Genomic DNA, 26,600 nt, shown 5'->3' with positions numbered 1-26,600 from the left:
TCCTGCACAAGTAGCTTTGCAGCACACTTAACAATTTCCCATCAAAATGGAGACATGTGTGACCATGGGTATGACTGGCAGCTTCGACCCTAAAACCGGGCTGAAGCTGCACACACCTGCTACTGTGGGTCCAGACATAATACACATTTTAAAAAAGTGGACATTTATCAAGGAAGACATCAACCTCTGGCCTCTGCACACACATGCACACACACCTGAGTGCACACATACATGTAGGGAGTGGTTCTGATGCTTTGGTCAGGAACCTGTGTGTGAACATTGAAGGTCCAGGTCTCCAATGGTTCTTGATTGATCAATAAAGATTCAGTCAATGTCTGGGTGGAAAAGGTGGGACTTCCAGGTTCCTGAAAGCAGACTAGTAGGTACAGGAGAGGGAAAGAAGATTCGCCATGCTTCAGAGGGAGTCAGAGCCACCAGCCATGTGAGATCTTGGGTGGAGTGGACATGGCTGCTTCCCCGACTGGGCCTGGGGTAGCAGGCAGGAGATTGGAAATGCAACCAAGTTGAGGGCAGATTTAGGGTACTGAGCAAGGAGAAGGTAAGAAGTTAACTGAGCAACTAAGCCAAGGACAGATTCAGAGGTGTTGAGCTGGGAGTGAAGGTAAGGGTGTGTTAGCCATGGGAGGCTTAGAAGTGCCCAACCATTGAGCTAAAAAGCATACTAAAAATGTGTGTGTGTGTGTCTTTCATCCAAGGGATGAATCCAAGGGAACCAGGGAGATGGCTGGTAGTGTCCCCCCCACCCCACCCCTGGGAGCTTAAAGTAGGGCAATAGAAACTACATGCTAACACATACACACGTTTGCCCACAAATATTTCGATGGCTCAGTGCTTACTTGCACATGGAGATATTGCTTACACAACACACAATACTTATCTTCAATTGATGCAACTCAGTAATTTTTATTGCAACTGGAAGACAATACATCACAGAAACTTTATGGTAGGTCTGGGGAAGTGTTATTTACAATAAATGATGAAGTAGTTTGTCTTTGGCAATATGATTACACATGAAGAACGCAAAATGCTGTATGGATCCCTCCCAAGCAACACCAAGTCCCTGGAGCTCGGCTGACGGAGCCATCTCCACACTGCTGCTGTAGGCTAATGCAAACACCACCAAACATCATTTTCTTTCTCCTTCATGGTTCTCCCCTTCTGTTCATGATATTGGCAGTTTTGTACAGAAATACAGAAAAAAAAATTGGCTTCTGAAGAAATTATTACTCTTGTAAGTTAATTTGGCCATGTAGACCTGTTGGCCAGGGAAAGTTGGGTGACCCCAAGATTTAGCCACAAACCTTGTGGTCTTCTGTTTTATCATTGTGGTCTTGTTTGTTTTCTGTAAAATTAGAACAAAACTCAGAAGTGTTAAAGAATCAGAGTAGTTTAAAAAAAAAATCTTATGTAGCTGTTTCCCAGACACACACAGATTCTTTTTCTCTCCCCATGTTCACCATGGCGGGACAGGCGGTGAGTCAGTGGAGGGAGTCTGGCTGAGCCAGCTATGACCTTGGATGGCTTCAATGTACATACTCTAGAAATGGCGACTGTGTCCATAACCCAAAGTGTGCTGTTTCCTCTAAAACAGGAGAAATGGGGAAGTCAGGTATGAAAAGATAATACAATTTCTAGGTTTGACAGGATCACCATATCGAAGTCTTTTGAGAATCCAATATGGAGTATCAATTATTTGCAAAAGGGTGGAGAAGGCATGTTCTCTACTTTTGCAAATGAAACACAGTGGAGGAACACTGCTGTATAGATTCCAAATAAAGCGTCTTGATTCCAATACTAACGAGACAGGAAGGGTACTTGTGAGCATCCCACAGCAAGACAGAAGTGGTCAGTCCACAGCGGGCTCATTCCAGAGGCTCGACAGCACGAGGCAGCACCGTAGACTAACATCCGTCTCGGCCATGAAAAGGTGGATCATTTTTAAAATGGTGTTTTCCTTCCTTAATTTTTGGTCAGTGAAGCTAGCACTTGTTTGCTGAAGGGCAGAAGAGTGACCAAGTCACACCACTTATTCATGATAAAGCAACCGAGTGGATGAGTCTGTGCTTAATTCAAGAATAGCCAGCAGGAGAGAGAACGCTGGGAGTTCGCCACCATGGCTGGCGCGCTCTCAAAGGAGGAGGAGTTAACAGATGAATTCACAAAGGTGGGCAGGTCTATACAGAACACTGAATGCTGTGTGTAACTCCTCATGACATCCCAAGAAACGGGAACACCACACAATGTATATACTTTGATTTACACATTCCGTCACAAAGGAAAAGAAAAAGAAAAAGAAACAAAACAAAAAAACAAGACACCATTACAATTCTGTAACTGTGTTAACTGCAATAGAAACTAAAGTCTAGAGTCTGACAGGTAACCAAAAAAAAAAAAAAAAAAGGGGTTTATCACTTAGGTTATATAGCAAAAGTGTTGATGTATATTATATATAGTAGTATAAATAATAAAAAAGTATTATTTAAATTAGATCACAGTGCTGTATCATGTGCCTAACAGTGTTTGATATAGTACTGGTGGGCTGGGACCTACAACACAAAGAACTGAACTGTCAACACTGGAAAGTCACAATCAAGAGGGGACATAGGTTCCAATGTTTTCTTTTGGTGGCAAAAAATAAAAATAAAATAAAAACAAAAACCCTGCTGGAGATGAAAGAAAAGGACTTCTCTATAGAACATAGAGATCAATCTACACATCTGGGCAGCTGTGATCCACCAGAAAGAAATCAGTCCCAACTTGAATAAGGTTTGAAAGGGGAAAGAGAAATCACACTGAATTTAGTCTAATCCCGTATATGGGAAAACTTCCCGTTCCGATCACTTGTCCCTAACTCTGGCATCATGTCATAGGCTTGTCCACCCCCCCAAGAGAGAGTCTAGAGGTTGGAGTGGCATTAATAAAACCCAAATTGGTGGCTTGGGACATTGCCCACGGGCCTGCTGTGTTGGGACTCTAGGCACCAAAACCACCCCATCTCTTGCTCGGGCACCACTGGATGCAACAGTCCTTCTACAACGCTCCGTGGCAGGAACTGCTATGAACAGGAAGCACTAGACATGCTAATGCCGCTACAGGAAAAACCCCCGCTCTTGGGAAAGGGCACCAACCCATTCCTCCTTCAAAGGCTCAGCCCCAAGATGGAGACCTACCCCAGTCATCCTGACCACGCTTTCCTTACACCACAATCCGAGTGTGGGTTTGGTTCAGCTTCAGTTTCAGAGAGCCAGCGTTACCAAAATAACTCACTCTTGAAAAAAAACATACTGACTGGAGATGCAGAGGGAAGTAGGAGCTTGGTGATCTATTAGAAAGAAAATCTAAGTACGGTGCAGACCCTTTCCAAAAAGTACTAGATAACGAGGAAAGACTGTCAGGATCGGGATAAAAATGTCGACGTGAAAATCACCTGAGAAAAGAAAGCGAGTCTCTCTCTTCTCTTAAATGTGTCCAAGGGCCGACAGCCAGCAGTTGTGATGTCACGGTGCCGATGTGCTCCTGAAGCATCTGTAAATATTGCTATAGTTCCCCACCCCCCTCCCCCGCCCCGTGTGAGTACGTGAGATACTGGAATGACACATGAACCGCCACTTCTCCCCACAGGAGAAATGCAAGGAAAAAAAAAAAAAACAAAACAACACACCACATCCCTTTAACGATGCTCAGGCGATCTGTCAGACTAATGGATACACAGGCTAGTTTAAAAGCTAAAAGAACACCTGACACTTGGGAAGAAAGTCCAACACTAAAGTGAATTACACTTAAGCAAAATATTCTTTCACAAATAGGCTTGTGCTTAAATTCTCTACTGCTCTTGGGGGAGGGGAAAGAGAGGGTGCCTCCTGCCCCTTGGCTTGTTAAGGACACGGACAGCCTCATTCGGCAGACTTCACCACAAACAGCCATGTACACACTGATGACTTGGTTTTCGCCTCAACAGTCAAAATACAGAGTTAAACACAATTGAGCCATTGTTTTGGTTACGCATAATGTGTTATGCGGCCCAAAACAGAAGGAAAATAGAAAAAAGTACCCTTACTAAAGTTTCCCCAACAAGTCTTCCAGAAAATTCCAACAGAGGTGCCAAGGGAGGCTCAGGAAAATAACACTTAGAAAGCTGCCCGATGAGGTATTTATGCAAACGGAGTGGTTCTGGGGATCAGAACACACTTGTATAAGATAGTTTTCCAGATCTCAGGGAGATCAGAAAAGTAAATCACACACACACTGCATCGTGTTATCTCTGAAAGAGGCCTCTGCCCCTTCAGAAAAAAATGAAACGAGGGGAGACAGCCCGTGCGGGGTTTTCATCGGAAGAAGTCCCCTGCCAGAAACAGTGCTGAGTGCCTACCTTTACCTTCAGGTCTGGGGTTAAACATCGTGGGGGTGGGGGTGGGGGTCTTTTGGACTTGGTAAGGTGACAGCAGAGATCAAAGCGTGGCTCAGGGTTCCAGAGCTGTGGATGGCTTGTGGGATGTCAGAGGTTTGTGGAGAACACACCTGTGCTCTCATCTAACCCTGAACCTCCATGGTGAGACAGCCCAGGCTGTGGGCCACGTGGGGGTAAATCTAGCCTGCCCTAAAGTGGGAGACCCCCACCCACCCACCCAAAAGCTGCCCTCAGGTTAGGTAGGGGGAAATGCACCGGATAACCTTCCAGGTTCCTGTCCTTCCAAGCTGCCTAGGTTGCCATGGTACCTGACAGGTGGCCGTAATGTTCAAGGCCCACAACTGTCCTAAGAGTTCAAGGTCACTTTAGTTTCCTCTCTCTCCCAAACATCTGACCCTGAGCCACAGTAGTGTTTTTGTTTTTAAAAGTTCCCTCCATTTGGATGGGAGGCCGTATTGTTTTAGGTATTTCTCTTTAGACCTCAAGGAAAAACTTTTTTTTTTTTTTGGGCAAAGGTAACTGGAGTTTCTGGCTTGTGTGACATGGTCTGGTTGTTACTCAGCTCTCACTATCTAGGTGGTCTTAAGTCCCAAGGTGGTTTCTGTGCTGAAATGGCAGAGATGGCCAGCCCCCTTCTCACTGCGGCGAAATCACACCAGCGCAGAAGAATGCTCGGGACTGCTCCATCCAACCCCTTGATCACTTCCTCCTACCCATGTACCCATCTCTCACCCTCACCCAGTAAGGCCCGTCAGCATGTTTCCCCTTCTTCTGGTGAATTTGCATAATTATTCACTGCCTTTTTTCCTAGAACCAAATCACGGTAATGATTTTCCTCAAGTAAGCGGCCCATAACTCTCTTGATTCTATCGTACACACTAAGTTTGCCCTCGAATTATTGCGTCGTGTTAAACACATACAGACATAGGGAAGGACACACTCTTCAGTAGAGAATCAGAGGGGGTCGGGGCTGAGTGCAGACAAGGCAGTATAGAGCTCAACCATCCAAGCCCCTACCAGAGCATGAAGATAAATTTATATTGCAGAGTAAGTTCCCCAACAGTCAGAATTTGTCCCTGAAGAAGGTTAAACCTTAAACACCTGCTTCAAAAAACCAAACAAAATAAAAACAACGACAACAAAAAAAGAAGAAGAAAAAAGAAAAAAAAAAAAAAAAAAAGAAAAAAAAGAAAGAAAAAAGGAAGGAAAAAAGAACGAAGGGCCTCTAAGTTTAAGGGCTTAAAAATCAGAGGCATAGTCTTCTCTCTATTCTCTATATTTATATGAAAATAATTCATGCTTCATGCTAAATACATCATTTACCTTACAAGAACTTTGTTATTTTTGAATAAAAAAAAGTTTGTTTTTGTGATTTTTTTTCTTTTTCTTTTTTTTTTTTTCTTCAAAGAAATCCATGCATTTGTGGATCAGAAATTTCTGCTGGCTGCACTGGCTGAATGTGAAAATCACTGATCTTTTCTTATTTTCTTGTTGCAAAAATGAGTACTGATATTAATTGCAAACCCTTTTTGAGGACAGTACAGGAGTTGTATTGTTTGTCTTCTTTTTGCTTTTTTGAATCCATTGGCGTGCCTTTAACCTCATAAAGACACCATAACACTAATGGCAGTTTCTGTAGCACCCTCCCCCCCACTTGAATCAGATTATTTAGTAGGAAAAAATCTGTACCATTTTTCCTTTCTTAACAGCTACTGTCATTTCTTGGGCATGATTGCTTTTCCTTGGGCAGTTAAGAGGGCACAGCCTGCTTTCTGTGTCACACAGGACCAACCTTCAGGCTTATGGCTTTTGGAACGTCTTCTTAATTTAACATAGAGCAGAATTCAGAGGTTCCAATGATCCCTGTTTCCCCTCCTCAGTCACTGACACTTAATACACCTGAACAGTCTGGTGGTGGTCACCCTGGGAGGTGTTACCAGGCTCAAGGTTAAGAAGCACAGAGGACTGGCAAGTAGATCCTGGGCTTGCCACACAGCAATGCCGGTGGCACTTCTGGTACGGTGGGGTGCCAGGGTCAGAGCATGGGGTTACCCCTAGAGGACAGTCTGTTCCCAGGGGACACGTGCTCTTCAGTCTCTGCAATAGCTTCCCAGCCTCACTCCAAACACAACTGAGTTTTCAAACCTAAGGGTTGGGCTGAGCAGCAATGACTCTGTTTGCGTGCCCCCTAGGTGGAGCATGAGTGTCCCTGTGGCATTAACATGGACATCTCTGTGGGTTTAGCCACAGGTTTCTGACAGGCTGCAGAAAGCAATGGTTAATTTTGGCTTTTTTTTTTTTCTTTCGATTTTTGTATTCAGATAAAGAAAAGCTTTTGTAAAACGGCTGAGTGTCAATATGAGTTTCTATGGCTTCAATCTCCTTTAAACAGAAAATTCTTAAGGGTCCAAAAACAAAGGAGTGGGGGGCAAATTAAAAAAACAAAAAAAGGAAAGAAAGAAAAGAAAACCAAACCAACAAAAGGAAAAAAGAAAAAGAAAAAAAATTGTTGATATTGCCACAAATCATTAGAAATCTCCTGACATGCTGAAACCAAATGGCCATAAGTTCAAACAAATCAGAGACTTGTTTCAATTTTTTGCGGTTTCCTTTTGTTCTTTCTGCCCCTTGGCCGTCCGATTGGTGATGTTGTTCAAACAGGACCGAATCCCTGCCAAGTGCAGGAGCGAACCAGCCGCCTCCTTCATCTCCTCATCATCGCTCTCGGGAGGCTTCTCTGTGCGTCTCTTTTTGAGGGGCAGTGTGTCGCTGGGGACCTTCCTGGCCTTGGCGAAGTGCTGGCGCTTCTTGTGCTGGGATGCGTATCCGCTGTCCCCCAGGGCGTCCTTGCCCTCCTTCTGGCTGGGTTTCCGGTCATCCTCCTCCGGTTCACTGTGGCTCTCATGGCTCTGCAAGCTTCCCTCACTGCCCTCCTGGCTCCCCTTCGTGGCAAACTCATAGTGGTCGTCGGCTGAGGAGGAGGAGGAGGAGATAGAGTCGCTGGTGGGAGAGGTGCTCCGAGCATTGGAGGACTTGGCACTGCTGTAGTTGTGGTCCTCCTTGGGATCGCCACTGACCACTGGGGAGCCACATGGCGGCTCACTCTCAGTCCGCATCCGGCAACTGGTGATGCTATTCCTGCAGACGGAGAGGGAACAACAAATTACATCTTCTCTGGTGAAGACATGGGGCATCTAGGCTCCTGCAAACCTTGCTAGCAATTCCAAGACAAGGTTAACAGGTGTGTGAGCTTTGCAGATGGGGCGCCAATCCTCACTCTTACCTTTCCTGGGTTTTTCCTACACACTCCCAATGGCATCTTCACCAAACCTGTGTGTCTGAGTTGTCAAAATAATACTTTTGAGGTGACAGGCAGAATCTTTCATACACCAGCCAGCCCCAGCACTGAGGAGCAAGACATCACCAACAGATGCTGGCTGGGCACCTCAGACACAAAGACATATTCTCTTCTGAAACTGCTGTATTTATCAGAAGACTAAATACAACACGTGGCAAAGAGTCTGTCTTCTGATGACAGTCATTCACTCAATCTGCCAATCACTGAGCATGTGAGAGAGGGGCGTCTCCTCAGAGAGGACCCAGGGCTGCAGTGAATAAAACAGAAGTCGAGGCTGGATCATGGAAGAGAGGGCAGTAAGTTACTGTTTCTTGAGCTCCCCACAAACAGATGCCCTACTGAGCCCATAACCATGTTTGACTCCTTATTTTACATGGATCAGAAATTAGTGCTACCAAGTGACTTACTAAAGCCACAGAGTAGGGCAGAGTTGGGACTGAAACTGAAAATATAAGCCTTCAGCTCCACCACCTGGACCATCTCCCTCCTGCAATTCCCTCTAACATGGTTCCCTGCGGGGACTTCACATCAGCTCTCCCAGCACCCCTAATGCCATGGATCGATTTTTGTGTCGTGTATCTTTATGTCTGGGAGGCCACTGACCACCTTATGTCTCCTCACTGCAGTAGGGAGAGTGACTGTGCTCACTTCATTGCCTTCCTGATGTAGCTGGCAGACAGTGAATGCTCCGGGTAGGTGAAAGCCGGAGGGATGGATGAATGCAGGAGGCCAGGGTTACTTCTAGCCAAAGGGAGAAGGACCTGGGGGTGGGTGGGAATATTCTGGCAAAAATGGCTTGATGATGCAGAATGGTGACAGTGGGCCAGGCTGGCTCGGAAGTCATTCTCTGGTTGCTTGCTGTCTTTTCCTAACTCTCCTTTCCCACCACGAGGTCCCTGCCATTTCCCACCGCCACTGTGTACATCACCTGAAGAGTTTCCTTCTCCTTCTCTCAGAAGGATGAGGGGATCCAGCATAAAGACAAAGTTAGGTCCTAGGATAGGAACCCATCATGGGCCTGCTTCAGGATGCAGCCCTGAGCCCTGGAGCCTGCCCTCCCTCCACACCCTCACCCTGTAGATTTCCTTTCGTGGCTATGTACGGGGTGCACAGACATGGCAGGCATAGATTACTGGGGAGGATAACAGGAATACAGATAAACGTGATTAATTGTATAGCTGGCTCTCAGCAGTTATCAAAGCAAATAAAAACCTATGACCCACCTGTGCCTCTTCTGATCTTTTTGTGTTGAGCATAGATACTATGAAATAAAAAGCAAACTTCTACTAAAGTAGTAAGTGGTTTCTTAGGGGAACCCAAATACATTTGGACGAGTGAACTGGGCCACGATTGGGTTTTAACAAATCAATTTCCTTATGAACCCTTATTTTAAAAAATTCATTGTGTGTGTGAATGATGTTTGTGTGGGGCACACATGTGGAGGTCAGAGGGCAACTTCATAGAGTCCTTCTCTCCCGTTCCCTTTGCATGGGTAATAGGGCTCCCTCTTGGGTTGTCAGGCCTGTTGCGCATCTCCCAGTTCCAAATCCTGATGTTTTGTAACAGGCCCAGACTTGAGGACAACGTCAGTAGCACAGGTTGGCTGAGCAAACATCAGGGGAGAGAAAACCAGGAGCTGGGACAGAGGCAGGACGAGGGCCTAACTTGCTGTCTAGTGGGTCTGGCTGAGGGGCAGTGCTCCTCGAGGCTTTCTCTCCTTCCTTTTAATGAAGACATTGAGGATGGATGGAGAAATGTCAGGAAGGAAGCCCTGAGAGGTGGACTTCACACCAGATAACTTACTACTTTAAGTAGATACCTGTTTTGGAGAACCCATGTAGATAAGGGGGCAGAAAAGAGGGGTTTCCCATAGTCCTGGAATCTGTGCTATGGACAGAAATACCCAGCTATTAACAGTATTCCACACCTGGCTTGGAACATCACCCAGCTCAGCCTTCAACGGATAAACAAAAGTGCAGAGAGCCCCGAGACCCCTCCCATGTGGAGTACTAGCTAGTCTTGCTGGTTCTCAAAACCAGATGAGTCAACTGGAACATCTCCCCGAAGTCCCAGGAAGGATCTGCACCGTGCAGGCAAAGAACCAGCACAAACACAGCCTGTCTTTCTGGCTGAAGACAGGCACACTGGTGAACCTTTAGGCTGTGAGAACTGGAATATAGCCGGATCTCATTCTTACTTAATGAAATTAACTTTCTCTGAGATTTCAGCACGGGTTTATAATCCATAAATTACACACCAAACTCTGCAGGGAGTGACAAGCTCCTTCAATTATTAATAACTTGGTGCCATGTGACTCACGATGGTGTAGGCCAGCTGCACTGAACTGGTGCAATGCCTCCTGCTGCAGGGGTTGTCATTACAGGACACCAAATGCTCAAAAGAAATCAGCCATCCTGAACATGTTGGAAGGTGCATTTCTAACTACAGTCTCCTTCTCAAAACCAAGAACCCCAAACCATTCATTCTTATTAACAAGCGATACAGTGGAAACGCCTGCAGTTCTCAGCGTCAGCTGAATTTATAAGTCATGATCTTCACAGTGATCACAGATTAGCATAAATGAAAGCCACCTGATTTTACCGGGCCCCTAGGAGTTCAAACCACAGGCCCAACGAAGCCACGTGCTCTGAATCTCAAACCTGTTGTTCATTCTCTTGTCGACTACATGGGAGATAAAGGAAGTGACACTTCAAGGTAGTTCAAGCCAAAAATGATCGACATTTGTAACTAAAAAGCTGAGGTGCAGGCTATGCTAATTACTGCTTTTCCCTACAGTGGATCATCTGTTCCTTCCTACTTAAATGGCATGGGTTACCTGGTACCCATGGGTTCTCTATGGGACCTAGTGGCATTCTTCGGAAGTCCTTCCCAAGGCATTGACTGACCCCTTGCCAAATATGAAAAGCAGACAGAATTAACATAAGAACCATGGAAGCAGGGGACCCCAGGCAGCGCAATGTTTTTGTACAAAGGTGACCACGAGAAGAGACACAGGCCAAGCTAGAGGCTTGCACTTCTGACCAGGTGGCGAGGGAGGCACGTGAAGAAGAGGGTTCTCTGATTACAATACAGAAGGTGTCAGATCCTGAGCATCTACAGATTTTAGGCATCCTGAGTTCACTAGATAATAAGGGAGGGCTGGCACACCCAAGCTGTGCATCCCTGACAGCCTAAGTGTGATCCTGGGAACCCTAGTGGAACCGGAGAACCAGAGCTGTCCTCTGGATGGGTACTACTCATGCACATGCATTATCATACACGTTCACAGCAATATAAAACAAGGCAGGTGTTAGCGGACACAAAGACACACGCGCATCCACCCTTCCCTACCCCAACATACAGATAGATGCATAGTTTGAAAATGAAGGTGAACAATGGGTCAATCAGGAAGCCAGATGTTCCCTGGAACAAATACCTGCCCCAGGACTGGGGCAAGAGTCCAGACTGATGGAGGAGGAAAGGGAAGCAGGGATGGAAAACTGATTCTGTCAGCTTCATGGATTTTATGGTTGCTCTAAGGGAGTTAAAATGGACATCGTCCCCCCAGGCTTCCAGAAGTTTGAAAAGCAAATCTTCTCTGAAAGAATGCACTTCAAATCCAACCACAGAGAATTCCAACTAATTAGTGTGCACAGAACCTAGGTTCATCATTTTAAAAACCATTAAGCACAAGGGAAATACACTACTGTAAGCTGGAGAGGGAACAGAGACACAGCTAGAGAACCCGAACTACAAAGACTGCACATGCTGAGACAAAACAGAGTGTGAGGTCAGTGTTTAAAATAAACAGAAGAGCAGCAGGAAGTAAGCCAGTCCTGTAACCCTGGTGTTCAGGAGGCTGAGGCAGAAGGGTAGTATGCTCTGGACCAGCCTGGGCTATACCACAAGACCCTCTCTTAAGGACTGAAAAATAAATTATACACCCAGTAGCCAAGTATGGTTAAGAGATGGGAATGATGGAGAAGGGGTTGAGCAGAAAAACTGGGCATTGGTGCTGAGGGGGTGGCCGGGTCCTAAGAGCCTTTTTAGCATCTATGTAAAAGTGGGGAGCTGTGGAGTCTGTATAGAATCCCTGTGCTGGGGCACTGGACATGGGGGGAATCCCTGGGGCTTCACAGAGAGGCAATCTAGCCCAACCCATGAGCTCTAGGCTCCAAAATACCTATTCAAAATACCTGCCTATAATCCAAACTCTTGGGTAGATAGAGATTAAAACTCAAGGTCATCCTTACCTATATGGAAAGCTCAAGGTCAACCTTTGTTATATGAGACTATGTCTCAGAAAACAAACCAAAAACAAACCAAAAACCAAAACCCAAACATAAGAACATTTACATAGATTGGGCTGGACTTTTAGTGGGATAAGAAAGCTCAGGAAGACTTAACACCTGAATTAATGGCTGAGAACTGATTTTTCTAGATCAGAAGAAAGGTACCCATTTACAGATTCAAAAAGCCAAGAAATGCTATCAGGATAAACAATGAAATCCACGCCTAACTATCACTATCAAATCAAAAGAGTTAAACCAAGAAACAAACAACTGAGGTCACAGGAAACCCAAAGAAATCAGCCAACTAACCAACATAACCTAACCAATTAACCCAAACCACCAAGGACAGCTAAGCAGGATGGCACTACGTCCTGAAGTCCCAGCTACTCAGAAGGATGAGGCAGGACTATTGTTGGCCATCTCAAGACTTCAAGCACTGGGCAACAAAGAGATGTAGAAGTGGTAGAAAGAATATACCATTGAGTACGGAGATACATCAGCTGACCATAGGAAATGCGGCAAACAGGAGTGTACAACATTCTCAAGATAAAAGGAAAATCACCCGTCAGCTTAGACCTTCACAGAAGGAACAGACCCAAGCTCAAGGCTTTAACTACAAACAGATCCTCATTAAAGGAACTTCTTAAAGTTGAGAAACAGGAACATGATCTCAAAAGGAAGGCCTGGTGTTTAGGAAGAAACTATTAGCAAAGATATAAGCAAACGGTGACCAAATTGCAGTTATGGTGAGCTTAAAAGACAAACAGAAGGTAATCAGAAGCCAAGAATTTGGGCAAATTAGCTCAGCATTTGGGAGAAGTAAAGTGAAAACATTCAAAAAATTCAGTATTGATCATCAGCATTTTAAGATGTTCCCGTCGAATGTGTAACTTCCAAACCCTGCATACACGGGGAATGAAGAGTGGGGAGTTCCCTCCCACCTTCTGAAGATAAACACAGTTTGTGCACATTTAGCCAGAAAGGTGGACATAGGTAGTCCACCTTTGGATTAAAAAAAAAACCAAAACCAAAAAAACCATACTGTTAATCAGGACAAAGCTAAAGGACAAAGAAAGGTCAAAAGCCTGGAAGAGCTGGGTCATGCTGCTGCAGCCATAGGAAATAAAGCCACAGGTTTTTAAGGCAAACGCCATTTTAACAGAGTATTCATAATCTACAAATGTTCTATTAGCCAGGGAGATGAAGCAGGTCTCAATATGAGTACATCCAATAAAACCGCTTCAAACACATCTCCAGCAGCCCGAGGACTGCAAGAAGAAATAAATAGCCAAACCCGCAGCATGATGGGGAGATTCTGACACATCAATCTCAGCACCAACCAGGCTTCTCAGACACACACACACACACACACACACACACACACACATACACACACAGAGAGAGAGAGAGAGAGAGAGAGAGAGAGAGAGAGACACAGACAGACAGAGAGAAGAGAGAGGTTATTATATATATGGTGTCAACATATACACAAACAAGTAAAGAATGGAAAAGACACCTTTTTTTAAAAAATAAAAGTACACTTAGAACACTTAAACTACATACTATCTATCTATATTTGACCATTATGTTTCAGACTAGGCTTCAATGTCTCAAGTTCCTAAGAAGTCTCACATCAGAGTGCATTCAAGTTCATGGTGAATGTTGAAGTGGAAACTGAAAAGTAAGAAGCTACATTTGGAAAGTCACACACACACACACACACACACACACACACACACACACACTCACTCACACACTTCTAAAATATGTACAGGTCATGGAAGAAATCAAAGTGAAAATTAGAAACTACTCAGTGCTGAACAATGTTGAGACTAAAAGCCAGCAAGATCGTGGGATTTAACGAGGCTGTGGTTTGCGGGGAAATTAAAATGTTAAGCTTTGTACAGAAAATAGTTTTTAAAAGGTATACAATCTACACAAAGAAAAACAGAAGGGAAAAAGAAGGGAAAAGAGATAGTAAAAGCCAAAGAAGGAGCTGGAGAGGTGGTTAAGAGCTTGAGCTGCTCCGGCAGAGGACCCTGGTTCCATTCCCTGCTCCCAGGCAATAGCTCACAGTGTTCGGTAACTTCAGCTCCAGGGCATCTGATGCCCTCTTCTGGTCTCTGTGTGGACCACACTTATGTGGTTGGTCCACACACATATACACACACATGCATATAAACAAAAATACTTATTCTTAAACAGGGCTAATCAAATAAAACGATACTTCAGAAGAAAAAATGTCAACATTAACAAGCAAAAAGAGAAGATACAAATGAAATTTCAAAAAAATCCATTATATAGCTATGAAAGATAGTTTAAGAGATAGTAAACACTGAGAATAACTTTATGCCAAGATACTTGTATACTTAGGTGAAATGGACAGATTCTCAGAGTTGCCAAATTAGCTCAACAGGAAATACCAAGCCCAACTTACCGTATAATCACTACACAGATTACACTAACAACTAATCATCCTGTAAGGATAATGCTAGCACCACACTGTTTTGCAAATGAGCTCCATCAACTATTCGGCAATAAAGACATTAGATTTCATATAGAAAGGGATGGGGGAAGTGATTAATGAGAATGAATGCTCAATTTAACTTATGAGGCTAACGTAATCTTGACACAGAAGCCAGATAAGGATGGAGCTAGAGAGACAGAGGCATATCCGAGTAAATCCGATATGGTAAATCTGAGTCTAAGATACCAGCATACCAACTCCAGCAAGACGTTAAAACACAAGGAGTCAACAAAGTAAGCACTGAGAAATCAAAGTGTTGTGTAGAGGGGGCAAATTTATTATGCAATTCATCATAGTAAAGAAAATATTAGAAAAGACTTCAGTAAGTTTAAGGTGATAGACTCTTTTGGGGGAAGTGAAATTCAAGGATTGTTAATGATAAAATATAGCAAAGTAGGATTGGACAGAATTTTGTCATTATTATAACATATTCTCCTACCCCACCCCCCTCAAAATCTCAGTATGTAGACCAGGCTGGCCTTGAATTCACTACCACCTTAGTGCTGGGGTTAAAGGTTTGGACCGTCATGCCCAAGTCTTCCTAAAAAATTTAGGATCAAGGGCTGGTGAGATGACCATAAATGATCCAAATTCCTTTTTAAAGATTGTGAGACAGTCACACAGTGTAGCGTTACACAGCAGTAAAAATGACTCAGTCATAACGGCTACTTGGAGCAAATGAACCTCAGTAAGCACGCTGGAAGACATATTGTATCAGCTAGCAAAACAAACAAACAAACAAACAACCCCTTCAAGGGTATGTAAAACAGAACAGTATATTGTTTATGCATATCAAACCTTTTGAATAAAAAAATAGATTATAGTTACCTAACATAAGGACAAAGCAGTTTATACTGGGTGGTGGATTCTGCATACAAATTAAAAAAAAAAAAAAAGGTAGCTCCCAGAGTAGAGAATGAAGGGGCTAGAGAGACATCTCGGTGGTTAAAAGCACTGGCTCTTCTTCCTGCAGACCTAGGTTCAATTCCCAGCACATACATGATGGCTCACCACCATTTGTAAGTCCAGTTCCAGGGAACCTGGGGTTCTCTTCTGGCAGCTGTAGGCACTGCACACATGTGGCACACAGACATCCAATCAGACAAAACATTCACAGAACATTAAGGTTGTGTGTGTGTGGGGGGGGGGTGTTGGGAGGGGGTGGAGGGAGTCTGAGTGCAGCCTGACTGAAGAAGAAAGGCAGGCAATAATCATTTCATAAAAGCTGCCTAGAGAACTCTATCTTACCGAGTGTCAAGTTCTCCAGAAGGCAGAAGCCAGAACTTTGGGTTCGTGGTCTTTTCCTACAGTTGTCATGGAACCCAGCCTAATTCTACCTGAACCTCATCTGCAAGATAAAGTTCAAGGCTCATTTAGCCCTAGAGTCCCATCTGAGGAGCAGCAAGGAAAAGAGTCCAGCCACTTCTTGGGGTCAACAACTCCAGCATTTCTGTCTTACAGTGACATCCAAGGTGACAGTGACAAATAAACACAGCTTCCACGCATGAGCTCACAGACCACAAACAGGAAAGATCCTGAACCCTCCCACATTTAGCGGCCTACTCAGAATCTGCAGGAGCTGAGGATTTTCAGATACAGGGGGAAGAAAGGAACCACCAGGACTTCCAAAGACATCTAGTCAGCGCCAAGGACCAGAGATACAAAGAGTGCCCCAGTGGGTACTGATCAGTGGGCCTGAGAGGAGATGGGCAAAGACTCTTGCTGGGACACGAGGCCCAGGAGAGACTGGAGTGTTCTTTCTGATGGCTTTCTTTGGATTCTTTCTCTACTTCACCTTTTAATATTTTCTCCTGCTTCAAACCCTATTTTCCCTCCGAGAGACTGGGTTTTTCTGTGTAGCCCTGGCTGTTCTGGAGCTTACTCTGTAGAGCAGGTTGTATTAGAACTGAGAGATCTGCCTGCCTCTGCCTCCTGAGTGCTGGGATTAAAGATGCCATTGTCCCCAACATGTATAATTTAATATTATGTTCTGAAGCCACCACTGAAGGTCACAGTTTCAGAGACAAAAGACAACAGCTGCTTGGTCTTGCAAAATACAACAACACAACACAGTATGAGAAGAGATCCCTCTGCTCCTGTCTTCAGGATCCATCAACGCCACACCCTCGGGACACCTCCAAGTGACTGGTCTGGAGCAGATCTGGCAGGAACTGGTGGTGCGACTGGCAGCAATGACTGGCTTGTTTCCTGTTGCCTTGGAAATGTATTCAAGTAAGGTTCTGGAGACCCAAATAAAATCAAGCGGCCTCACCTGGTAACTACAGGGCACTTCCTCACAGTGCTGCGGGCCGAGGGTTAGACTTGCATCATTCCTTAAAGCTGGTGACCTTACCACAAGTCTGCCCTGCAGGAAAGGTGGCAGGGGTTCAGCTAAAGTCACCTCCTGAGGACCCAGCCTCTGGTGCGTGGGAAGGGGACCTGGGAGGGTATGGGGCTCTTCACATTAACTGTAAACATCCGCACTAGATCTGCAGGGCTCACAGCTGTGCTAAACTCAATAGTGCACGGGGCCCATACAGGTCTCTGTGTGACTCTCAGAGGCACACCCAGGAATCTGTTTTCTGAGCTTCTCTGCATGGTTTATGGACACTGTTGCCCTACACGCGCTCACCCCATACCCACTCTCTCAATTCTGTGGGAAAACGGGGGAGTTAGGTCTTTTTCATCGGGGTGGCCCCGAAGGGCCAGTGAGATGTCTTAGCTGGTAAAGGCAGTTGCTGCTAAGCTTGAGAATCTCTGGGAACACAATCCCTGGAACTCACACAGTACGGAGAGGAAACGGGCTCCTGCACACCGCCCTGACTTCTATGTTCCCCTATCCCCGGACACATAACAGTTTAAAAAAGGTTGCTTGGGGATGGCTCAGTGGTTAGGAGCACTCCATGTTCTCTCAGAGGACCACAGCTCAGTTCCTAGTACCAACATGGTGGGTCACAACTGTTCTTAAATCCAGCTCTAGGAGATGACACCCTTCACACTCCAGTGGGCAACACATGAAGGCAAAATACACACACACACACACACATTAAAAATTAAAAAAAGAACTTTTTGTATTTAAAAAAGGACTCTGAAATTAGAACTAAAATGTTTCAGAGCTGTGACCTCCCTATCTGGGAGGCAGCTCATGGCACTAAGTGGGAAGAACCCCCCTCTTCTCCCAGGTCTGTGATCACGTGCTCCATTAAATGGAATCTCTCTCATATAGGTGTGTGTCACGCTAGGAATTGAGCCTCACGCACATCAGGCAGGCACTCCTCCAAAGACATGTCCAGCTCCATCCATTTGGTGGAACCCATGCCGGGATTTCCTCTGGGAAAGCAGTAGCAGAAGCAGGCATTGTGCCCAGATGAACAGTACCGAGGGGATGCACCCCGAGCACTCTACGTCCTGGCAAATTTAAAGATAAGCAGCTTTCCGATGTCTAAGGATGGGCCAATCTTGGAGGTTATTGAGTAAAAAGTCAACACGGTCGAGTCAATTACACTATTGACAGATGCTCTTACGAGGAGGTTTCGCATCATAATTATATGCAAAGGAACCCAGCAAATACAAGCTGTGTAACGATCAGCTAATAAAAGTAACACTTCATCTATGTCAATAACAGTTTCAGACTCAAGACAAACAAACACGGCCTTTGCCACTCAGTAGAGGGGGGAAAAAATCCCTGAAAGACAAATATTTTCAGTTAAGTTGGGAAGTGCTTAGAATTACACAGAAATCCTGTCATGCAAAGGAGAGGCAGACACTGGCCTGTAGTGGGTGCTAGTGACTCTCTCAGGTGAACACCTGCACACCTGCAGGACCCTCAGGCACTCACTGTCCTGTGCTCTGGTGGGTGACATTCAGGAGTCTATTCTTCACTGGACTGATTTCTCAAGCACAGGTTGAGTTTAGGTTCAAGTGGCAGGTGACCAGACTTAAATTTTATGATGAAAGGGAGTGAGCAGGAGACTTCTCTCCCAGTCACACATCTTGCTGAGTCTTGGGCATTGCAGAATCTGCAAATGTGCACACAGCTGTATGCCCACCGTGGTGCCGGTGGTCACCCTAAAAGAGAGCAGGCACCACAAGCAAATGTCCCCAGGCTTACAGAGCCTACTGCACACCCCTCCCCAGCTTCTTTGGAAATCTGAGGAGCTTGGGCTGGTACAGGACCATATTTGGACAATATCTGCTATTTCGTGTATGTGTGTGTGTGTATGTATGTGGGGGGGGGGAGGGAGAGGGAGAGGGAGAGGGAGAGGGAGAGGGAGAGGGAGAGGGAGAGGGAGAGAGATGATAACAAGTCAGCTTCCTGCTCCCATGGCCATGTGTCCCCACACGATGACTACTATGACAAATCCTTCCTTCTCTAAGTCACTTTAGGCCATGGTATGTTATGAGAACAGAAAAGGAAGTACTGCAAAGTAAGCCATGACTCAGGTGTGGGAAGGGAAAAAAAAAAAAAGGAAAAAGGGATGAAGCTGAGGGGAGGAAGGTCTTTAGCAAGCAAGCAGGCTCAGTCTGCCCTGATTGGTCAGCTGAGAAAGACCTAGTCCCACCCTCAGCATCAAGCCCCTGAGAAGAGAAAATACACACAGGGGTATACTCCAAAGGGGGCCACATCTGAAGCTCATGTTGGTGGGCGCTTTTAGGAAAGTGTTCTGAAGGAATCTGAACACTGAGGGAAATCTACAGAAGACTCCACAGAGTAAGACATGCAGGTCGTGGATGTATTTGCCTGTGATGGTCAGTATTAGCTGTCAACTAGGCAGAATCCACAATTCCTGGGGGACAGGCCCTTTGGCATGCCAATGGGGAATATCTTGAAGGGTAGAGGGGAGGGGTTGGTGCACAATGGGCAGTGCTGTTCTTTGGGCAGAGGGTGTTGAGCTGAACAACAGCAGGTGTTCCCCCCTCCCTGCATCCTGACTGTGATGTGACAGTTGCTTCAGGCTCCTCTTGCTCTGATTCCCCGTCAGGATGGATCATGCCCATTAACTACCAGCCTTTCCCCCTTACATTGCTTTGGTCAGAATATTTTATTACAACAATACAAAAAAGAAACTAAGATGCCATTGAACACACTTAGCTCAAGGAGAAAGGCGGGGTGGGGTTGTCGGGAGGATGTGGAGGGAGTCGTGGAGAGAGCTTCTGGTAGCCCAGGAGTCATGGTTTAAGAAACTGATTAAGGTAGTGAGTGATTGATAGGTGGGCAAGAAGAGAACCAGGAGACTGTCACGCTGCATGTAAGGGTTTGAAGCCAGAGGTGGACTCGACCTCGGGGTTGCTGATGGAGATGAGGAGGAAGATGGAGGAAAGAAATCACCCAAAGAAGAGCTCATTCGGTGTCCCCTGCCCTGACTCTCAGTGACTGGGAAATGACACCCCTGCTGTTCACAGACCCCCTTACCAAATCATATTTCACAAGCAATTTTGCATGTTTTACAACACCCCTCCATACAGACATGAAGTCTCACAGATGAGGGAACTGAGGCGGGTCCGGAGAGATGAGACACCATCCCAGGGTCACAGGATGGGGAGCAACAGAGGGATCCAATGCCCAGCCATCAACTGCTTACCCTTGACTTCTCACCAATTTTGCCCTGTTACTTAAGAAAAAAACCCCTTAGACATACCTCGTCTGCTCACAGGAAAGGACAATGATGAGGGTGTTTGGATGGGTGTACAAACATCGGAGAACAAAGTATTTGAGGACCCCAGGGGACAGAGAGATCTTCCCATTACCCAGGCAGACTGCCCAGCAGGTTCTTTTCTTACCTTATGGCTGCCGTCATCCCAATGGGGGTGATTGGCAATGGTCGGACGCCAGGAAACAGCCCTCGGCTCAGAACCCTTGCTCCATTTTGTATCACTCCTGGAGAAACTAGAAAAGTTAAAAAAAAAAAAAAAAAAAAAAACAAAAAGACACGTCAGGGTGAATTCAACTGTAAAGAATTTAGCAATTTTGAAAGAGAGAAGGGAGGGGGCAGAGCAGGTATGTGTGCAAGTGTGTACGCACATGTGCTCCTGTGTGCACACGCACAGACACACAGAGGCAGAGGGGAACAGAGAACAAGACAGGAAGAAAGACAATGTATAAGCAGAGTCAGCGATAGCTTACAAATGATTGATACTTCTATTTTAAAAAGAATCAATCAAACTTGAGTTAAAAAAAAAAAAAAGAAAGAAAGAAAAACAAACAGACATCCAGGCTGGGGACAGAAGGCACAGTGGTTAACGGTGCTTGCTCTATGAGCACAGGGACCACAGTATGGATTCTTAGCAGTTGGGTAAAGCGGGGCTGAGAGCTCACAGGCGACAAGCCCAGCCCAGCGAACTTCTGATTCAGCAGGAGACTTCTCAAGGCAGCACGGTGGACAGTGACAGAGGAAGACCCTATGGCCTGCTCTGGCATCCAGAGGAGGGTGCACAAGCACACCTGCTCGAATAGTCACTTGCTCAAAACACGCGGCACACACTCATGTGCACAATGTACACGCCATGCATGAACGCGTACTTGCTCACCCACCCAAAACAGAACAAAATGAGATTTCCTACATCTGTTAGTAAAATTGCTTATCTTTGGTCTTTCCCCAAGAACATTTAATGTCACCAAGACTACAATGGGCCTGCAGATGACCCAACGATTACACTTCTCATGCCTGATCTGGTTAAAGGTTAGGAATATCTATTTATTTGTCCTTCATCTAAAATAGGAAAAAACAAAAACAAAAAAAAAAACAAAAAAAACAACAAAAAAAAAACAGCTTAAAAAAAAAAATCACAGTCAAATCCTTATCTGAAAGGCTCTGCCTCTCCACATTCCAAGCTCACACAGGGATCTGCCTTTTCCCAGGGCTGCCTGGAGGGATGGGCTGACCACCACAAGCCCTGGCTTCTGTACAATCAGGGCCTGGCGCCCCCCCTCCCCCCCCTCCCCCAGCAACCATAAGATCTTGTGCGGAATTTACATTATGGGGAGTCCTGTGCGTCTGACCTTTATTTACCTTTAAACAGTAGCTTCAACTAGCGTAAGTTAAAGTCTCTAGCTCCTGCTGCATCTATGGATACCAGCCACGTGTCTATGGGACCAGGTGAGCTTTGCAAATGAGGGCCCCTACCTTCCTTCTTGTGTGATACTGTGGAAATCCCCAAATGTTTATCCTGCTTTCTAAAGAATATTCTAGACCTCTTCTGCTCCCTATAATCCTGGCATATACTGAAGAGGGGTGGATAAACAGTGCCCTTTCAAAGAAACAACAATGAAATGCTAGAAAATTATACATTTAAAAATGAAAACCAGTGTAGATGTCAAAATTTAAAACCCATGTTATTTGCAAACAATACCTTTTTATGAAACAAATTGTTAACACATGCATGTTTCATCATTTTTAGGTTTCTAAGAGTTTTCAGGACTGAGAATGTTGCTCAGTTGGCAGAATGCTTGCCTACCAGACAAAGCCCTGGCTTGATCGCCAGCACCCTATAAACCAGCCATGGTGTAACCACGCTGGGGTTGTAACCCCCGCACACAGGAGGTACAGGCAGGGAGGAAGTTCAATACAGTTATCCTCAGTTACATGGTGATTTAGGAGGGGTTTTGAAAGGGCTTTATGTAGGGTAAACATCCACTCTTGAATATGAAATAATCCTTACAAATTCTGTTATTAAGTGTGTGTGCACGGTGTCGGTGTACATACCAGGACATGTACACAGAGAACATCTGTATAGATGTCAGTTCTCACCTTCCACTTTTATGTGGGTTCTGGGGATCAAACTCAGGTTGCCAGGCTGACACAGAAAACACCCTTACCGGCTGAGCCACCCAGCCTGCCTGAATAGAGAATTCTTGGCTTTGTGTAGTTCTTGCTAAGGAATTTTTGACATTTCTCTTCTAGGTTTATACAAGGTCGTTGTTAGGCCTTACAAAAGAAGGCTGAAGGCTCAGACTGCCGTTCTTGCCGAAGTCAGTACTACAGCACAGGGTTCAGAAACATCGCTAGTCTCTTACTGTGCTATCATGTATGTGAGGCAGTCAGAGCAGAGACTTCGCTGATTCCAAACTGGCAGCCTAACTTCAGAGGACAGGCGAGGTTATCGGAGGCAGGAGAATAAGGAGCACAGGTACTGCTGCAGTATTCAGCTACTCCATGAGGCTGCAGTGTCTGAAAGCTTTATTAACTGATTTATATATATTATTGGATATCAAGACTTCGTATAAAATTGCATGAATTATGGCAGTAAGAGACTTGGCCGAGTATCGCCATTTACACCACTGGGACAAAATGGAATCTAGAAAGCAGACTCACACTTAGTATGGTCAGCTGAGCTTTGACAAAGGTAGGTATCAAGGCAACAGAGTGGCGAAAAGGAAAATATCACAGCACGGACACCCCTTTGGGATAAAACCGAACCTTGACCCTTACCTGATACCGAATGTGAAGATTAATCGTAAACAGACTTATAGTTCACAAAGGGAAGACACAGGGGCAGGAGAAATCCGATCTGCAGCTAGCTGCTGCAGTCGACAGAGTACGTGTGGGCTTTTGTCAGTTGTCTGGAAACTGCGGGAGAGGGGTTCAATGACTTTTGATGGCACTCCCTAAGTCATATGGCTATTCAATGAGCTTAATCCTGACACTGTCCATGTCTCAAGGAGGAGCTCACGGAGAACAGTAAATGGCTCCGACACAATGGGCCATGTCACAAAAGAACTTAAATACTGAAAATGTCTACCATGATGCCAACCATTGCCAGTAATTAGTATCTTCCTGTGAATCAGGGTAACTATAGTGAAATCAGAGAGAAAGAATGTGTGTGTGTGTGTGTGTGTGTGTGTGTGTGTGTGTAGAAATACTAGGGTTTGGTGTGGGGGCCAAATAATGGAGATGCCTGATGCCAACTATAGGTATCTGGAGGACTTGCTATAGGAAGTGCTGTCTACTCTGGACCTCAAAGGCAGAAAAGCAGCATATATACTCAGAAATGAAAAAAAGTAAACGCACGGTGTGCGTACGGAAATGAAGATGGTCTTTGCTCCAGCAAATCATCCCACTGTGGTAGTTTGAATAAGTAATGCCCCCCAGAGGCTCAAGCATTTGAACACTTGGCCCCAGATGGTGACACTGTTTGTAGAGAAGATGTGGCCTTGCTGGAGGACGTTATGTCCCTGGAGGCAGGCTCAGAGTGTACAGGCTTGCTCTGCTTTCCAGTCTGCCCTCTGCTTTGTGCTTGTGATAGAAGATATGAGTTCTCAGCTTCCAGCCACCATGCCGCTGCAGTGCCTCTGTCCCATCACAATGGCCTCATCTCTCTGGGGCCGTCTCTTCCTTAAGTTGCTTTGGTCATGGTGTTTTATCACAGCACCAACAGAGAAGCAACTAATTAATACAGGCACACTGGGACTTTACCTAGTACAGCAATCTGGAGCAGGAAAGTGGCCTGCAAGGAGGTGGCTGGGAATGCCAGGCCTGGGCCCCATCTCTGCCAGTTAATTACTTTGTCTCCGAAGCAAGCTATGTCAACTCAAGTAAGCCAGGGATGCCCCACCCCCTGCAACCGCTGCCTCCACCAAAGTGATCTTTAAGGGGGAGGTTTACTGAGGTTAGAGACTCAGTCATATTTAGAAGATGTACGAGAGTTATTATAATCCTCAGACCCACTGTGATAGCCTCCCACAGAAGAATCCTGAGGCACTATTCTTTCCCCCACTTCAGGTCAGCTGAAAACCCATAAAAGGGAACAAGACAAAAGCCAGACTGAGCTAGAAGACCTTAGCTGGGTTCCTGGTGATGGAGTAGCTAAGACAGCAAGGACGGCTCCTGTGACATTTCGGTTCCCGGGTGCATAATACCAGCATCATCCCTGGAAGGGAAGTGGGCCAATGGCAGTCACAGAGCACAGTTAGCACTCGTGTGGTCACGAGTCACCTGCCAATGAGGAGGACCTGAGTCAGAGGTCCACGTCCCATGTGCACAGTCCTCTGTCCAAATGCCCAGAGACGTCCTTCACACACTAGGACACTTCAGCAGGAAGAAAAAACAGGAAGAAACCGGCTCCAGCAAACACCTATCAGAGGCTAGGCGTTGGAGATGCTCCCTACCCACTGTGCAGTGTCTAAGGGCTGTGTACAGAGTGGTGTCAGATAACACTGGGTATCCCAACCCTAGTCCCGTGGCACGAACACACCTTTTAGGGTTGTTCTGAGGATTGTATAAGGTAAGCTATGAAAACTGCTTAGCCTAGGGGCTGGTGATGTATGCTTATTAATATCATCTCTGTTCTCATTATCCTTCAACCAGCCCACATCACCTCTCCAGAAACCTCCAGTGAATTATCTGTAAGGCACAAGGTGTAATGGGGGGGGGGGGGGGATTCAATTCTTTCCAGTCTTCTATGCTTTGGTAGCCAGCCCTGACCCTACATGCACATCTTCCCAACTGCTGCACTGTATTCACTTCAAAGCAACTCGGCAGTGGTACAGGTGTGTGCCTGAGCCTTTGAGACTGCTTGGGAATCTAAGGTGATTCACTCTCTGAACCTGGAACTCCTTCTCAAGTGAGCTGCTGAATCCGGCCTACAACTCCTGCCATTTCTCGGTCTTCCTCTCTGGCAGCACACTCTAGACTGAGATGGTGACCACAGACGTGCCTGCTCACTGGCTGCTGTGACACGTACGTGTGCCTCCATCTCCTCCCCTTTATGTTCCCACCCTCAAGTGTCAGGAATGTGGTCTCTGGAAACTGGCACAGACAATTTACAATGGCTCTGTGGAAAAAGGCATTGAGAGCCATCTCCCTCCCCATTACACACGAGGCAGGAATATGAGCCCATTCGTCTGCCCTTGGTCTAAAATTAGCTCCTTTCTTTCCCTGCTGTACTGGCTGGTTTTGTGTGTCAACTCGACACAAGCTAGAGTCATCAGAGAGGAAGGAGCCTCAGTTGAGGAAATGCCTCCATGAGATCTAGCTGTAAGGCACTGTCTTAATTAATGATCAATGGGGGAGGCCCAAGCCCATGGTGGGTGGTGGCATCTCTGGGCTGTTGGTCCTAGGTTCTATAAGAAAGCAGGCTGAGCAAGCCATGTGAAGCAAGTCAGTGAGCAGCTCCCCTCTACGGCCTCTGCATTAGCACCTGCCTCCAGGTTCTAGCCCTGCTTGAGTTCTACCTGACTTCCTCCAATGAGGGACTATGATCTGGAAGTGTAACCCTTTCCTCCCAACTTGCTTTTTGTTCATGGTATTTCGTTGCAGCAATGGACCCTAAGACCCCTTTCCTCACTATCCACCTCCTGAAAAAAAAATCAATACACTCAAAGATCAACACAACCCATCACCTCATGTTCTGAGATGGCATTAGGAGGCAGTTCAGTTAAATACTTAAGAAAACACAAGTTTGAAGCCAACTTCTATCTCTGTGTTCCCACTAGAAGAAGTCTAAGCATCCAGCACCACCCTTTCTGGTCGATGGGCTACACATCTTTTCTCCCACTGACCCAGGAGAAGAGAATGGTTGCTGAAGCCAGTGCACAGCATCAGCACCAGACTCCCCAGTACTTACTGGCTGGCTATGTTTTCTTAAGTCACAGAATGTCTCCAAGCCCCCTTGAAACCAGCTAAACTGTGACACTCACACCTCGTGGGAACAGTCAAGCATCATGGCTCAGTGCAGATGCCATGGCCTTAAGTGACAGCAACCTTAGGCGCCCTTTGTGTGTCTGTGTGTATGAAGTGAGCATGCACACAGGAACATGTTCCTGTGATGGCCCAAGAGGATGTCTGTCAAAATCCTCAACTATGTCAGCTAGTCTGTTACAGCCACTGAGCTAGGATTTAATTGTCCCCTCCTCTCTAGCATCAGAATTACAGGCATGTACTCCCCAACCCCAAACCCCACTTCAGGGACTTGGGTCCTTACCCTTTTATAGCAAGTACTACTGACTGAGCCACTTTCCAGGGTCTAAAGCTCATTTCTGTTCTGAAAGGACCAAGG

The 26,600-nt window shown here is 45.8% G+C and overlaps 1 protein-coding gene across 6 annotated transcripts in view; it reads right to left on the bottom strand.

The window, feature by feature from the left end:
* Positions 1-904: 904 nt before the first annotated feature.
* The window catches only part of Foxn3 (forkhead box N3), a 362,922-nt gene continuing 337,226 nt past the window's right edge, over positions 905-26,600 (bottom strand). For all 6 annotated transcript variants that reach the window (XM_076921433.1, XM_076921431.1, XM_076921434.1 and 3 more), the window contains 2 exons: positions 20,388-20,493; positions 905-7,567 (listed from right to left, as the gene is read on the bottom strand). In XM_076921433.1, the coding sequence (XP_076777548.1) occupies positions 7,021-7,567; positions 20,388-20,493 (653 nt within the window). In that variant the 3' untranslated portion in view covers positions 905-7,020. The remainder of the gene's footprint in view (positions 7,568-20,387; positions 20,494-26,600) is intronic.

Source organism: Arvicanthis niloticus, chromosome 23 (assembly GCF_011762505.2).
Source record: "Arvicanthis niloticus isolate mArvNil1 chromosome 23, mArvNil1.pat.X, whole genome shotgun sequence".
NCBI lineage: Eukaryota > Metazoa > Chordata > Mammalia > Rodentia > Muridae > Arvicanthis > Arvicanthis niloticus.
This window is presented reverse-complemented; position numbering and strand designations above follow the sequence as displayed.